At 40.5% G+C, this 15,920-nt stretch overlaps 5 protein-coding genes across 6 annotated transcripts; all 5 read left to right on the forward strand.

Annotated features, from left to right (window-relative positions):
• The first annotated feature begins 372 nt into the window (after positions 1–372).
• On the forward strand, positions 373–3,675 carry LOC130563913 (protocadherin alpha-C2-like). Of its 2 annotated transcripts, none has more exons than XM_057349716.1 (2): positions 373–2,930; positions 3,149–3,287. In XM_057349716.1, exons 1-2 carry the CDS (start codon positions 543–545, stop codon positions 3,269–3,271), a joined length of 2,511 nt encoding a protein of 836 aa, XP_057205699.1. In that variant the 5' UTR covers positions 373–542; the 3' UTR covers positions 3,272–3,287. The 2 variants fall into 2 exon arrangements, with proteins under 2 accessions (XP_057205699.1, XP_057205700.1); XM_057349717.1 differs by lacking the exon at positions 3,149–3,287 and adding an exon at positions 3,577–3,675 and having other exon boundaries at positions 378–2,930.
• Positions 3,376–6,667, forward strand: LOC130563916 (protocadherin alpha-C2-like). Its single transcript, XM_057349719.1, has 2 exons — positions 3,376–5,891; positions 6,549–6,667. Exons 1-2 carry the CDS (start codon positions 3,486–3,488, stop codon positions 6,558–6,560), a joined length of 2,418 nt encoding a protein of 805 aa, XP_057205702.1. The 5' UTR covers positions 3,376–3,485; the 3' UTR covers positions 6,561–6,667.
• On the forward strand, positions 6,585–9,636 carry LOC130563918 (protocadherin alpha-C2-like). Its single transcript, XM_057349729.1, has 2 exons — positions 6,585–8,981; positions 9,548–9,636. The coding sequence occupies exons 1-2, from the start codon at positions 6,585–6,587 to the stop codon at positions 9,548–9,550; spliced, it is 2,400 nt and encodes a 799-aa protein (XP_057205712.1). The 3' UTR covers positions 9,551–9,636.
• On the forward strand, positions 9,563–12,984 carry LOC130563919 (protocadherin alpha-C2-like). Its single transcript, XM_057349730.1, has 2 exons — positions 9,563–12,084; positions 12,859–12,984. Exons 1-2 carry the CDS (start codon positions 9,682–9,684, stop codon positions 12,868–12,870), a joined length of 2,415 nt encoding a protein of 804 aa, XP_057205713.1. The 5' UTR covers positions 9,563–9,681; the 3' UTR covers positions 12,871–12,984.
• Positions 12,892–15,920, forward strand: LOC130563914 (protocadherin alpha-C2-like). The gene is made up of 2 exons (XM_057349718.1): positions 12,892–15,294; positions 15,810–15,920. The coding sequence occupies exons 1-2, from the start codon at positions 12,892–12,894 to the stop codon at positions 15,894–15,896; spliced, it is 2,490 nt and encodes an 829-aa protein (XP_057205701.1). The 3' UTR covers positions 15,897–15,920.

The raw sequence follows: 15,920 nt of genomic DNA on the forward strand, positions 1-15,920 counted from the left end.
CTTGTATGTGCAAACATACTTGGCAATACAGCTCTTTCTGATTCTTCTTCTTATTGTATGTCTTTAGTTATATGTTCAATGCTTTGGCAATAATGTAAGAACACGCAATCATGCCGATAAAGTACCTTGAAACTGAAATTGGGAGAGAGAGAGCGCGTGACTTCAGCACTAGAGTTTTGGACAGCGATGGGGAAAACACGATTCAAATGTCGCTTTCCAGTACAGTGGTGCTGAAACCGTTTCACTCTGTATGTTCTTAACTTTTACCTTCTTTGTCGTATAGCTCCCTCTCTGATCATGTTATAGTTTGTTACCTCCTCAGCATGTCGCTGTTGGCCAGTAAATGACACAGAGTCCATTTAAAGGGTCGTTATCATTGGCCACAATAGTGAGAGTTACTGAGAGAAGCATCATTTCTGCGGACGCGCGTCAATTTTTATTAGATTATTTTAAAAGGCAATCTGAACAGACGTTTTGTGGAACATATAATGAGAGGCAAATACATTTGACTGATTTGATTTGAGTGATTCTTTCTGTTCTTCATGATTTCCACGATGAAGGCGGTTATTCTATGGACGCCGTATTTCTTTGTACTTTGGAACACGGTATGGTGTGTGACGCGCTATTCTATACCAGAGGAGATGGAGCGCGGGTCAGTCGTTGCGAATCTGGCCGCTGATTTGGGACTGGATATAAGTGGATTAGAACAGCGAGAGGTAAAACTTGATATTTTCCATAACAACAAATATCTTGACGTTAATAAAAAGACTGGTGAGCTAACTGTTGTTGAAAAAATCGATAGGGAATCTTTGTGTACTACAAAAACGACGTGCTTTTTAAAGTTAGACTTAATAATTGAAAGCCCACTGCGAATATTTAATATTGAATTGGGCATCACAGACATCAACGACAATGCTCCTCATTTTCGACGAGACAAAATTGAATTGGACGTCTCAGAGTCCGCATCACCGGGGGAGAGATTTTCTTTGCCCAACGCCTTTGACCCGGACGTTGGTGCTAATACCGTTAAGACATATAAACTAAGTGAAAGTGATCATTTTAGTGTTGATATACATTCTGGGAGTGATGGAACGAAATATGTCGATTTGGTCCTCATGAAGGCACTAGACAGGGAAGGGAATGCCGTTCATAATCTCATACTTACGGCCATTGATGGCGGAGTCCCCGCGCGCTCTGGCACAGCTAGTATTATTGTGCGCGTTCTGGACACAAATGACAACGCCCCTCAATTCGAACAAGCGGTTTATTCTCTGAACATTAGTGAAAATTCTCCTACTGGCACTATCGTTATTAAATTAAACGCCACGGATGCTGATGAGGGGTCGAACGCAGAAATTACATATTCATTTACCCTTTATACTTCCGAGAAAACGCAGATGTTGTTCTCTTTGAATCCAAACACTGGCAATATAGCAGTTAAGGGCACCGTTGATTATGAAGATATGAAAATATTTGAAATGTTTGTTGAGGCTAAAGACAACGGCCCAATTCCACTAGCAGGGCAATGCAGAGTGACGGTGTATGTCAACGATGTGAATGATAACTATCCTGAAATAGCAATAAAATCCCTTAAAAATACCGTGGAGGAAAACATCCCAGTTGGCTCTGTTATTGCTCTGGTGGCTGTTACTGACAGAGACACGGGGGATAACGGTAAAATGAATTTAACAATGAACATGCTGCTACCGTTTATTTTAAACAAATCATCGGATTATCTCTACGAATTATTAGTGTCCAAAACTTTAGATCGTGAAATGGTCCCAGAATACGAGATAACGTTGGTTGTGACTGATAGAGGCAATCCTCCATTGTCTGATAATGAAACTATAACGGTTCATTTACTGGATGTCAATGATAACGCGCCACGGTTTCCTCAAACGTTCTATACGATACCTGTTATGGAGAATAACGCACCTGGAGCTTTACTGAGCTCTTTAACAGCTATAGACCCAGATCTCCATGAAAACCAGTACCTAGTTTATTTTATAATAGAGAAGGAAATATTGAACACCTCTATATCCATGCTGTTCTCCATTAACCCAGAGAACGGTAATCTTTACGCACTAAAGACGTTTGATTACGAGATAGAGAAGGAGTTTCTTTTTCACATCGAGGCCCGAGACTCTGGTGTCCCTCCACTCAGCAGTAACGTGACTGTTCACATTATTATCATGGATCAGAACGACAACACGCCCGTTATAGTGTCTCCATGGCGCGCGCACGGCTCTGTGGTTGAGGAAAAGATCCAGAGATCCACCGATAAAGGAACTCTGATAGCTAAAGTCATTGCGATAGACTCTGATTCAGTGCACAACTCACGAATTACGTACCAGTTTCTCCAGAACACCGACGCAACATTATTCAGCTTGGATCAGTACAACGGAGAGATTCGGACCATGAGAATGTTCAGTTACAGAGACTCGCGTCACCAGCGGCTGGTGGTGATCGCCAAAGACAACGGAGAGCCCGCGCTCTCTGCTACAGTGACCATCAAACTGTCCACGGTGGAGACCGCCCTTAAAACCTATGCTGACATGACTGAGGTGCCTTTGGAATATGACATCTTCTCAGATTTAAACCTGTATCTGGTGATCGGACTGGGCTCGGTATCATTTCTGTTACTCATCACTATATTGGTCACCATCGTTCTCAAGTGTCAGAAACCAAAGCCCAGCAAAGCGGCTCCTCCCAGCAGGAACAGTGTTATCAGTGAGAGGAACTCTACCATCGCGGATTCTACTCTGGTCTCCAACGATGCCTACTGGTACAGTTTATTTCTAGCGGAGACGAGGAAAGGAAAGCTTGTGGTGAGACAACCTGTGCCAAAGGGCTCGAGATACATCGTGTCCAGTATACCGAGAAGCACCGGACTGACTGAGACCAGCGACTCTGCTGCTTCTACTCTACAGGTAAGATGTGTTTTTTTCTTACTAAATATCTTAGTATTTTGTTGGTCTATTTTGCAACTTAAAAACTATAAAAAATACTATAAAAAGTTTGCACAAAGTGGAGTGTGGTTTAATTTTTTATGGCATATAGCCTACGTTTCAAATGTGATTCTTGTTTTACTGTTTCAAGTACTTTCTTTCATTTCTGAATTTTTTTAATGTATTTCATTTTTAAACAGCCTCTCACAATGCAAATACATATTCAACGTGGACCATTTTTATTTCATTATTTTGTATCGATGTTTTGCGCATCGATGTGCACTCCTCCTTTTTATGCGCAGAGAGTCGCTGTTCACCATTAAAACATATAACCATATAACAATCAACATCATGACATGGATTGTGCAGACAACGCTGCAGACATCTTTTGCTGTAGGCTTCCACACGTCCTTTCATTTGACTGTGAACGTTTTATTTATTTTTCATATTTACCTTATTGCACGGAGTATATTTTAAATGCATTTTTACCTTTTGAATTTTGTGATTTAAAAGAATAGAAAACGGTGAACACGAACTATGGAGTGTAATTTGATAGCACATAGCCGGATTTCAAGGTACGTTTGGTTTTTTCTTTTTCTCTCCGGATCCCTTAAAACCGTAAATACAGTAACTCACTACTCTATTCCTGAGGAGATGGAGGAAGGATCCGTGGTTGCAAATTTGGCAGCTGATCTCGGGCTGGATGTTAAAACGTTAAATAGACGGAAGATACGTTTGGATACGATTGCTTCCAAAAAATATCTTGATATTAACAAAGAATCCGGGGATCTCTATGTTCTTGAAAAGATCGACAGAGAACACCTCTGCAATTCCAAATTAACCTGCTTTCTGAAGCTAGATGCAACGATAGAAAACCCAATACGAATGTTTAACATCGAAATAGAGATAACTGATATCAATGACAATGCGCCACATTTTAGGAGAGACACAATGCCTTTGGATATTTCAGAGTCTACTCCAGCCGGAGAGAGATTTTCTTTGAACAACGCTTTTGATCCAGACATCGGAAGCAATTCAGTACATTCGTATTACTTGAGTGACAATTCTCACTTTAATCTCGAAATACAAACTGGCAGGGATGGATCTAAATTTGCTGATTTAATTCTGATGAAAGCATTGGATCGCGAGGAGCAGACGCTTTATAATCTGATACTCACAGCTGTAGATGGAGGGGTCCCTGCGCGTTCTGGCACAGCTAGCATTATTTTGCGCGTACTGGACACAAACGACAACGCCCCTCAATTCGATAAAGATAGTTATACTATAAATCTAACAGAAAACGCGCCTATAGGAAATCTTGTGGTAAAAGTAAATGCAATAGACAAAGACGAGGGCTCAAATTCCGAAATAATTTATTCGTACAGTCTCTATACCTCAGAGAAAACACAACAGACTTTCAGTCTGAATCCTGACAATGGAGAAATTAGAGTGAAAGAAATGATAAATTACGAGGATTTCAGGATTTATGACATGGAAATTATAGCAACAGATAAAGGAGTCAATAGTCTATCTGGAAAGTGTAAAGTAAAGATTTTAGTCACAGATATGAATGACAATCGTCCTGAAATTTCCATAAAGTCACTGTCTAGTCCAGTGAAAGAGGATATTCCTGTAAATACAGTCATTGCAGTTGTTAGTGTGAGTGATAAAGATTCAGGAGAAAATGGACAGGTAGATATTAATATTTCTGATCATTTGCCTTTTGCGCTTAAAGAATCATCTGATAATTATTATGAGTTAATAGTTTCAGAGCCGTTAGACCGTGAAAAAAGGCCAGAATATGACATCACTATTACTGTGACTGACAGGGGCAACCCGTCGTTATCTGATAATGAAACTATAACTGTAGAGCTACTGGACGTGAACGACAATGTTCCTCAGTTTCCTCAGACGTTCTACACGATACCTGTTATGGAGAATAACGCACCTGGAGCTTTACTGAGCTCTTTAACGGCTATAGACCCAGATCTCCATGAAAACCAGTATCTAGTTTATTTTATAATAGAGAAGGAAATAGTGAACACCTCGATGTCCATGCTCTTCTCCATTAACCCAGAGAACGGTAATCTTTACGCGCTAAAGACGTTTGATTATGAGATAGAGAAGGAGTTTCTTTTTCACATCGAGGCCCGAGACTCTGGTGTCCCTCCACTCAGCAGTAACGTGACTGTTCACATTATTATCATGGATCAGAACGACAACACGCCCGTTATAGTGTCTCCATGGCGCGCGCACGGCTCTGTGGTTGAGGAAAAGATCCCGAGATCCACCGATAAAGGAACTCTGATAGCCAAAGTCATTGCGATAGACTCTGATTCAGTGCACAACTCACGAATTACGTACCAGTTTCTCCAGAACACCGACGCAACATTATTCAGCTTGGATCAGTACAACGGAGAGATTCGGACCATGAGAATGTTCAGTTACAGAGACTCGCGTCACCAGCGGCTGGTGGTGATCGCCAAAGACAACGGAGAGCCCGCGCTCTCTGCTACAGTGACCATCAAACTGTCCACGGTGGAGACCGCCCTTAAAACCTATGCTGACATGACTGAGGTGCCTTTGGAATATGACATCTTCTCAGATTTAAACCTGTATCTGGTGATCGGACTGGGCTCGGTATCATTCCTGTTACTCATCACTATATTGGTCACCATCGTTCTCAAGTGTCAGAAACCAAAGCCCAGCAAAGCGGCTCCTCCCAGCAGGAACAGTGTTATCAGTGAGAGGAACTCTACCATCGCGGATTCTACTCTGGTCTCCAACGATGCCTACTGGTACAGTTTATTTCTAGCGGAGACGAGGAAAGGAAAGCTTGTGGTGAGACAGCCTGTGCCAAAGGGCGCGAGATACATCGTGTCCAGTATACCGAGAAGCACCGGACTGACTGAGACCAGCGACTCTGCTGCTTCTACTCTACAGGTAATAAAACCATTGTCAATATTCTTATTCTTATGCGTCAAAATGTTACGTTGTACAAATAGCAAGGTTTTATGTTTCTAGATGGATAAATAACATATTTACTGTCAGGTTTCGTTTTCTTTTTTCCAACACCTACATTTAACGTTTTATTTATTTTATATTTTCCATTGATATGATTACAGTATTTTTGGCAGCGCTTAATCAACAATATACAACTTCAACGAAAAAACGAAGTTTAATTAATTACGAGAATAAAATTAGAAAATTACACTTCAAAATGCTTGGTTAATTTTAAACCAGAGTTAGGTCAAAAAAGGACGAATCCAACCGTTGGATTTTGAATTACCTCATGCTGGCTTTCAGCCCTAAATTTTGAGTTATTTCAACCTATTGTTGGGTCAGATATAAACTTTTTTTGTTGTTAATTTAACCCAACTGCTTTGTTGAAAATACCCCAGCATTTTTAATGGCTTACTTCCTTTTATTCTATGCATGTTTACACTAAATTCACCGAGTGTCGCTGTTCTCTAACAAAATGCTTTTGGTCATATTCATCATTGACGCCATGACAGATTTTCATGGGCAGATACCGCACAAAGACGCGCGCGCGAGCAGGAGCTTTGTTAAGTACCTTATTCGTTTTATTGTGTGTTTAAGGATTACGAGTGATACAGCTATCTTAAACGTTACAGAATGGAGAATTACAGACAGTCACGGAGGTATGTATGGCTAATGATTTTCTCAATTGTTTTGGACACATCTTGCGCTGTTACACATTATTCCATCCCAGAAGAAATGGAGGAAGGATCTGTCGTTGCAAATTTAGCGTCAGATTTGGGACTGGACGTGAAAACACTGGGCAGGCGAAGAATGCGACTCGATATCATATCTAACAAAAAATATCTCGATGTCAAAAAAGAGACTGGGGAGCTCTTCATTTTAGAGAAGATGGATAGAGAATTTCTCTGTATATCTAAAACGGCAACAACATGCTTTATTAAAACGGAAGTGATTCTCGAGAATCCTGTGCGCATATTTAACATAGAAATTGAAATTGTTGATATAAATGATAATGCACCCCATTTTCGAAGGGACAGCATCCATCTGGATATTTCAGAATCTACAGCGGCTGGAGAGAGATTTTCTCTCAGTAATGCGGTGGACCCTGATATTGGCTCGAATTCTATTAAAACCTATCACTTAAGTGAAAGTGAACATTTTGACATTGAAATACAGACAGGGAGGGATGGTTCAAAATTTGCTGATTTGATTCTAAAAAAGGCTTTAGACAGAGAAGAACAAGCTTTACACAATCTGATACTCACTGCTCTGGATGGAGGTGTCCCTGCGCGCTCTGGCACAGCTAGCATTATTGTGCGCGTACTGGACACGAATGACAACGCCCCTCAATTTGATAAAGACAGTTATACTATAAATCTAACAGAAAACGCTCCTATAGGAAATCTTGTGGTAAAACTAAATGCAACAGATAAAGACGAGGGCTCAAATTCCGAAATTATTTACTCATATAGTCTCTATACCTCAGAGAAAACACAGCAGACTTTTAGTCTGAATCACGAGAACGGAGAAATTAGAGTTAAAGAAATGATTAATTATGAGGATTTCAGGATTTATGACATGGAAATTATAGCAACAGATAAAGCAGTCAATAGTCTATCTGGAAAGTGTAAAGTAAAGATTTTAGTCACAGATATGAATGACAATCATCCTGAAATTTCTATCAAGTCATTGTCTAGTCCAGTAAAAGAGGATATTCCTGTAAATACAGTCATTGCAGTTGTTAGTGTGAGTGATAAAGATTCAGGAGAAAATGGACAGGTAGATATTAATATATCTGATCATTTGCCTTTTGCGCTTAAAGAATCATCTGATAATTATTATGAGTTAATAGTTTCAGAGCCGTTAGACCGTGAAAAAATGCCAGAATATGACATCACTATTACTGTGACTGACAGGGGCAACCCGTCGTTATCTGATAATGAAACTATAACTGTAGAGCTACTGGACGTGAACGACAATGTTCCTCAGTTTCCTCAGACGTTCTACACGATACCTGTTATGGAAAATAACCCTCCTGGAGCTTTACTGAGCTCTTTAACTGCTATAGACCCAGATCTCCATGAAAACCAGTATCTAGTTTATTTTATAATAGAGAAGGAAATAGTAAACATCTCCATGTCCATGCTCTTCTCCATTAACCCAGAGAACGGTAATCTTTACGCGCTAAAGACGTTTGATTATGAGATAGAGAAGGAGTTTCTTTTTCACATCGAGGCCCGAGACTCTGGTGTCCCTCCACTCAGCAGTAACGTGACTGTTCACATTATTATCATGGATCAGAACGACAACACGCCCGTTATAGTGTCTCCATGGCGCGCGCACGGCTCTGTGGTTGAGGAAAAGATCCCGAGATCCACCGATAAAGGAACTCTGATAGCTAAAGTCATTGCGATAGACTCTGATTCAGTGCACAACTCACGAATTACGTACCAGTTTCTCCAGAACACCGACGCAACATTATTCAGCTTGGATCAGTACAACGGAGAGATTCGGACCATGAGAATGTTCAGTTACAGAGACTCGCGTCACCAGCGGCTGGTGGTGATCGCCAAAGACAACGGAGAGCCCGCGCTCTCTGCTACAGTGACCATCAAACTGTCCACGGTGGAGACCGCCCTTAAAACCTATGCTGACATGACTGAGGTGCCTTTGGAATATGACATCTTCTCAGATTTAAACCTGTATCTGGTGATCGGACTGGGCTCGGTATCATTCCTGTTACTCATCACCATATTGGTCACCATCGTTCTCAAGTGTCAGAAACCAAAGCCCAGCAAAGCGGCTCCTCCCAGCAGGAACAGTGTTATCAGTGAGAGGAACTCTACCATCGCGGATTCTACTCTGGTCTCCAACGATGCCTACTGGTACAGTTTATTTCTAGCGGAGACGAGGAAAGGAAAGCTTGTGGTGAGACAGCCTGTGCCAAAGGGCTCGAGATACATCGTGTCCAGTATACCGAGAAGCACCGGACTGACTGAGACCAGCGACTCTGCTGCTTCTACTCTACAGGTAATAAAATCCTTTTCAGAATTTTGATTCTTGTGCGTTAGAATGTCACGTTGTATAAATAAAAAGGGTTTATAGTTTCTAGCTTGACAAATAACATCTCATGTTTCGCTTTCTTTATTCCAGGACCAACGTTTAAATATAACGTTTAATTTCTTTGCTATTTTAGATTGTTGCTATTTTAGATTTTTTTATGGCTATTGGATTTTTGGCTGCGCGCAATCAAAAATAACAACAATTTCAACGAGAAAACAAAATGGAATTAATTGCAATAATAAATATAGAAAATTACACTTCAAAATGCGTGGTTATTTTCAAACCAGAGTTAGGTAAAAAAAAAGGGCGAGTGCAACAGTTGGGTTGTGAATTAATCTATGGGTTCCAGCCCAAAATTCAGAGTTGTTTCAATCCATTGTTGAGTCAAATGTAAACTTTTTTGTTAATTTACCCTACTGTGTTGAAAAAGAAACCCAGCTTTTCAGAATATGTTACCTTTTATGCTATGTATCTTCACACTTAACTCACCGAGTGTCGCTGTTCTCTAACAAAATGCTTTTTTGTCATATCAGTGACGCCATGACAGAGTTTCATGGGGCAATATTGCACAAAGACGCGCGCACCAGGAGCTTTGTCGAGTCCCTTGTTCGTTTCTTTGTGTGTTTAAGGATTGCGGGTCGGGTACATCTATCTTAAACATTACAGAATGGAGAAGTACAGACAGTCACAGGCATGGAGGTATGTATGGATACTGATTTTCTCGATTGTTTTGGGCACAGCGTATGCTGTTACACATTATTCCATCCCGGAAGAAATGGAGGAAAGATCTGTTGTTGCAAATTTAGCGGTCGATTTGGGACTGGACGTGAAAACACTCAGCAGGCGAAAAATGCGTCTCGATATTCGATCTAACAAAAAATATCTCGATGTCAACAAAGAGACGGGGGAGCTCTATATATTAGAAAAGATAGACAGAGAATATTTATGTACAACCAAAACAGGAACGTTGTGTTTTATCAAATTGGAAATGACACTCGAGAAGCCCGTGCGCATATTTAACATAGAAATTGAAATTGTGGATATAAATGACAATTCCCCACAGTTTTGGAGGGATACCATCCATCTGGATATTTCAGAATCTACAGCGGCTGGAGAAAGATTTTCACTAAGCAATGCGGTGGACCCTGATATTGGCTCGAATTCTATTAAAACGTACCACTTAAGTGAGAGTGAACATTTTGACATTGAAATACAGACAGGGAGGGATGGTTCAAAATTTACTGATTTAATTTTGAAAAAGGCTTTAGACAGAGAAAAACAAGCCTTACATAATCTGATACTCACTGCTGTGGATGGAGGGGTCCCTGCGCGCTCTGGCACAGCTAGCATTATTGTGCGCGTACTGGACACGAATGACAACGCCCCTCAATTTGATAAAGACAGTTATACTATAAATCTAACAGAAAATGCGCCTATCGGAAGTCTTGTGGTAAAACTAAATGCAACAGATAAAGACGAGAGCTCAAATTCCGAAATTATTTATTCATATAGTCTCTATACCTCAGAGAAAACGCAGCAGACATTCAGTCTGAACCATGAAAACGGAGAAATCAGAGTGAAAGAAATGATAAATTATGAGGATTTCAGGATTTATGACATGGAAATTATAGCAACAGATAAAGCAGTCAATAGTCTCTCTGGAAAGTGTAAAGTAAAGATTTTAGTCACAGATATGAATGACAATCATCCTGAAATTTCTATCAAGTCATTGTCTAGTCCAGTAAAAGAGGATATTCCTGTAAATACAGTCATTGCAGTTGTTAGTGTGAGTGATAAAGATTCCGGAGAAAATGGACAGGTAGATATTAATATATCTGATCATTTGCCTTTTGCGCTTAAAGAATCATCTGATAATTATTATGAGTTAATAGTTTCAAAGCCGTTAGACCGTGAAAAAATGCCAGAATATGACATCACTATTACTGTGACTGACAGGGGCAACCCGCCGTTATCTGATAATGAAACTATAACTGTAGAGCTACTGGACGTGAACGACAATGTTCCTCAGTTTCCTCAGACGTTCTACACGATACCTGTTATGGAGAATAACCCTCCTGGAGCTTTACTGAGCTCTTTAACTGCTATAGACCCAGATCTCCATGAAAACCAGTATCTAGTTTATTTTATAATAGAGAAGGAAATAGTAAACACCTCGATGTCCATGCTCTTCTCCATTAACCCAGAGAACGGTAATCTTTACGCGCTAAAGACGTTTGATTATGAGATAGAGAAGGAGTTTCTTTTTCACATCGAGGCCCGAGACTCTGGTGTCCCTCCACTCAGCAGTAACGTGACTGTTCACATTATTATCATGGATCAGAACGACAACACGCCCGTTATAGTGTCTCCATGGCGCGCGCACGGCTCTGTGGTTGAGGAAAAGATCCCGAGATCCACCGATAAAGGAACTCTGATAGCTAAAGTCATTGCGATAGACTCTGATTCAGTGCACAACTCACGAATTACGTACCAGTTTCTCCAGAACACCGACGCAACATTATTCAGCTTGGATCAGTACAACGGAGAGATTCGGACCATGAGAATGTTCAGTTACAGAGACTCGCGTCACCAGCGGCTGGTGGTGATCGCCAAAGACAACGGAGAGCCCGCGCTCTCTGCTACAGTGACCATCAAACTGTCCACGGTGGAGACCGCCCTTAAAACCTATGCTGACATGACTGAGGTGCCTTTGGAATATGACATCTTCTCAGATTTAAACCTGTATCTGGTGATCGGACTGGGCTCGGTATCATTTCTGTTACTCATCACTATATTGGTCACCATCGTTCTCAAGTGTCAGAAACCAAAGCCCAGCAAAGCGGCTCCTCCCAGCAGGAACAGTGTTATCAGTGAGAGGAACTCTACCATCGCGGATTCTACTCTGGTCTCCAACGATGCCTACTGGTACAGTTTATTTCTAGCGGAGACGAGGAAAGGAAAGCTTGTGGTGAGACAGCCTGTGCCAAAGGGCTCGAGATACATCGTGTCCAGTATACCGAGAAGCACCGGACTGACTGAGACCAGCGACTCTGCTGCTTCTACTCTACAGGTAATAAAATCCCTCTCAATATTCACTGCAAAAAAATCCCGTACCGGATAAAGTACTGGCAGAAAACGGACATTTCCGTTAATGCTAAAATTTTATTTAATGCAGTGCAAAATGTAAAATACAGCTAAAACAACTGTAAAAAATGAATACGGAAAATTCCTTCATAATAATACAATATATTGTGCCCTATTTTTACGGATTTTTTTTGTTCTGTTTGTGATTACGTCTAAATCACAATTTCATTCCAAATTTTATGGCAAGTATATGTCAAAGTGTTTCGTTGTATAAATAACAAGTGTTTCTAGATCGACAAATATCATTCTTACTTTCATGTTTCGTTTTTTTTATTTCCGTTACGTTTAAAGATAACTTTTTTATTTCCTTTTAATTTCCATTTTTATTATTATAATTTTTTGTCTGCGCGTAATAAACAATAACAAAAACTTTAAAGAAAAAAATAAGTTAACTTGTGTCGGGTTTCAGCCGAAAATTCGAAATGATTTCAATACATTGTTGGGTCAAATATAAACTTTTTTGTTAATTTAACCTAAGTGCTAGATTGAAAACACCCCATCATTTTAATAGTGTATTTCCTTTTTATCCTATGCGTGTTCACACTAAACACTGAGTGTCGCTGTTCTATAACAAAATGCTTTTTTGTCATATTAATCAGTGACGCCTTGACAGGATTTCATGGTAAGATATCGAACAAAGACGTGCGCACGAGCAGGAGCTTTCTCGAGTCCTTTATTTGTTACACGCTGTCTGTTTTAGGATTACGAGTGAAACAGTCTTAAACATTACAGAATGGAGAGCTACAGACGGTCACAGAGAAGGAGGTACGTATGGATATTTATTATCTCCGTTCTTTTGGACACAGTGCGCGCTGTTACACATTATTCCATCCCAGAGGAAATGGAGGAAGGATCAGTCGTCGCGAATTTAGCATCAGATTTAGGACTGGATGTGAAAACACTGGCCGGGCGAAAAATGAGACTTGACATTAGATCCAACAAAAAATATCTAGATGTCAATAAAGAGACAGGAGATCTCTTCATATTAGAAAAGATGGATAGAGAATATCTCTGTACATCTAAAACAGCAACAACATGTTTTATCAAATTGGAAATGACACTCGAGAACCCCGTGCGCATATTTAACATAGAAATTGAAATTGTGGATATAAATGATAATTCTCCAAAGTTTTGGAGGGGTACCATAAATCTGGATATTTCTGAAGCCACAGCGGCCGGAGAGAGATTTTCACTGAGTAATGCGGTAGACCCTGATATTGGTTCGAATTCTATTAAAACCTATCACTTAAGTGAGAGTGAACATTTTGACATTGAAATACAGACAGGGAGGGATGGTTCAAAATTTGCTGATTTAATTTTAAAAAAGGCTTTAGACAGAGAACAACAAGCTTTACACAATCTGATACTCACTGCTGTGGATGGAGGAGTCCCTGCGCGCTCTGGCACAGCTAGCATTATTGTGCGCGTACTGGACACGAATGACAACACCCCTCAATTCGATAAAGACAGTTATACTATAAATCTAACAGAAAACGCGCCTATAGGAAGTCTCGTTGTAAAATTAAATGCAACAGATAAAGACAAAGGTTTAAATTCCGAAATTATTTATTCATATAGTCTCTATACATCAGAGAAGACACAACAGACATTCCGCCTGAATCCTGACAATGGAGAAATCCGAGTGAAAGAAATTATCAATTATGAGGATTTCAGGATTTATGACATGGAAATTATAGCAACAGATAAAGCAGTCAATAGTCTATCTGGAAAGTGTAAAGTAAAGATTTCAGTCACTGATATGAATGACAATCATCCTGAAATATCTATCAAGTCATTGTCTAGTCCAGTAAAAGAGGATATTCCTGTAAATACAGTCATTGCACTTGTTAGTGTGAGTGATAAAGATTCAGGAGAAAATGGACAGGTAGATATTAATATATCTGATCATTTGCCTTTTGCGCTTAAAGAATCGTCTGATAATTATTATGAGTTAATAGTTTCAGAGCCGTTAGACCGCGAAAAAATGCCAGAATATGACATCACTATTACTGTGACTGACAGGGGCAACCCGCCGTTATCTGATAATGAAACTATAACTGTAGAGCTACTGGACGTGAACGACAATGTTCCTCAGTTTCCTCAGACGTTCTACACGATACCTGTTATGGAGAATAACGCACCTGGAGCTTTACTGAGCTCTTTAACGGCTATAGACCCAGATCTCCATGAAAACCAGTATCTAGTTTATTTTATAATAGAGAAGGAAATAATGAACACCTCGATGTCCATGCTCTTCTCCATTAACCCAGAGAACGGTAATCTTTACGCGCTAAAGACGTTTGATTATGAGATAGAGAAGGAGTTTCTTTTTCACATCGAGGCCCGAGACTCTGGTGTCCCTCCACTCAGCAGTAACGTGACTGTTCACATTATTATCATGGATCAGAACGACAACACGCCCGTTATAGTGTCTCCATGGCGCGCGCACGGCTCTGTGGTTGAGGAAAAGATCCCGAGATCCACCGATAAAGGAACTCTGATAGCCAAAGTCATTGCGATAGACTCTGATTCAGTGCACAACTCACGAATTACGTACCAGTTTCTCCAGAACACCGACGCAACATTATTCAGCTTGGATCAGTACAACGGAGAGATTCGGACCATGAGAATGTTCAGTTACAGAGACTCGCGTCACCAGCGGCTGGTGGTGATCGCCAAAGACAACGGAGAGCCCGCGCTCTCTGCTACAGTGACCATCAAACTGTCCACGGTGGAGACCGCCCTTAAAACCTATGCTGACATGACTGAGGTGCCTTTGGAATATGACATCTTCTCAGATTTAAACCTGTATCTGGTGATCGGACTGGGCTCGGTATCATTTCTGTTACTCATCACTATATTGGTCACCATCGTTCTCAAGTGTCAGAAACCAAAGCCCAGCAAAGCGGCTCCTCCCAGCAGGAACAGTGTTATCAGTGAGAGGAACTCTACCATCGCGGATTCTACTCTGGTCTCCAACGATGCCTACTGGTACAGTTTATTTCTAGCGGAGACGAGGAAAGGAAAGCTTGTGGTTAGACAGCCTGTGCCAAAGGGCTCGAGATACATTGTGTCCAGTATACCGAGGAGCACCGGACTGACGGAGACCAGCGACTCCGCCGCATCTACTCTACAGGTAAGACATGTCACACAATGACAAAAAAACTATTTCGCATATATTTTTCCTTTGGGGAAATAAAATGCATTTCACATGGAATGTCGAACCTACAGTAATTAAGCCCACTTTCTTGTGTTACAAGAAATATACTACGACAGGTAACGTGACAGTTTAATGATTCTCTCGCTTTTCGTATAAAAATGTTTACGTCTTAACCTGTGGTGTGCTTTGCTGTACTTGCCTCGATGTTTTAGAGGGTACCGTACAATAACTTTTTTACCGTTAATATTTAGAACCATTATATACAAATATTTGGTGTTCTTCTGATTTGTGTGGCCTTTTTTTAAGTACTTGTATTTTTCCAAAATAATTATTTCAGTACAGTGCTTTTACGTTCATACTCATTGTTTCTGCACTCCTTGGTCTTGTGCGCAAAGAGTCGCTGTCCACTAAGAAAATACGCTTTCGCTTATCCCCCACACGTTCATTGTCGCTATTGCAGTTTCACGACAACATTGCCGTCTCTCTTTCAGACAGGACTGTCCTCCCTCTTACATAACTGTCCATTATTACGTACTAATGTACGATTTCTTAGTTTAAACATATTTTGGATCTTGTGACTGCACGTGAGAGGTATTCAAAAC

This window comes from Triplophysa rosa, linkage group LG13 (genome assembly GCF_024868665.1).
Source record: "Triplophysa rosa linkage group LG13, Trosa_1v2, whole genome shotgun sequence".
Taxonomy (NCBI): Eukaryota; Metazoa; Chordata; class Actinopteri; order Cypriniformes; family Nemacheilidae; genus Triplophysa; species Triplophysa rosa.

Coding starts and splice junctions, on each gene's coding strand:
- LOC130563913 (XM_057349716.1), top strand. CDS start 543: ATGATTTCCACGATGAAGGCGGTTATTCTATGGACGCCGTATTTCTTT. Junction 2,931..3,148: donor CTGCTGCTTCTACTCTACAG/GTAAGATGTGTT, acceptor ATTTTTAAACAG/CCTCTCACAATGCAAATACA.
- LOC130563916 (XM_057349719.1), top strand. CDS start 3,486: ATGGAGTGTAATTTGATAGCACATAGCCGGATTTCAAGGTACGTTTGG.
- LOC130563918 (XM_057349729.1), top strand. CDS start 6,585: ATGGAGAATTACAGACAGTCACGGAGGTATGTATGGCTAATGATTTTC.
- LOC130563919 (XM_057349730.1), top strand. CDS start 9,682: ATGGAGAAGTACAGACAGTCACAGGCATGGAGGTATGTATGGATACTG.
- LOC130563914 (XM_057349718.1), top strand. CDS start 12,892: ATGGAGAGCTACAGACGGTCACAGAGAAGGAGGTACGTATGGATATTT. Junction 15,295..15,809: donor CCGCCGCATCTACTCTACAG/GTAAGACATGTC, acceptor TCTCTCTTTCAG/ACAGGACTGTCCTCCCTCTT.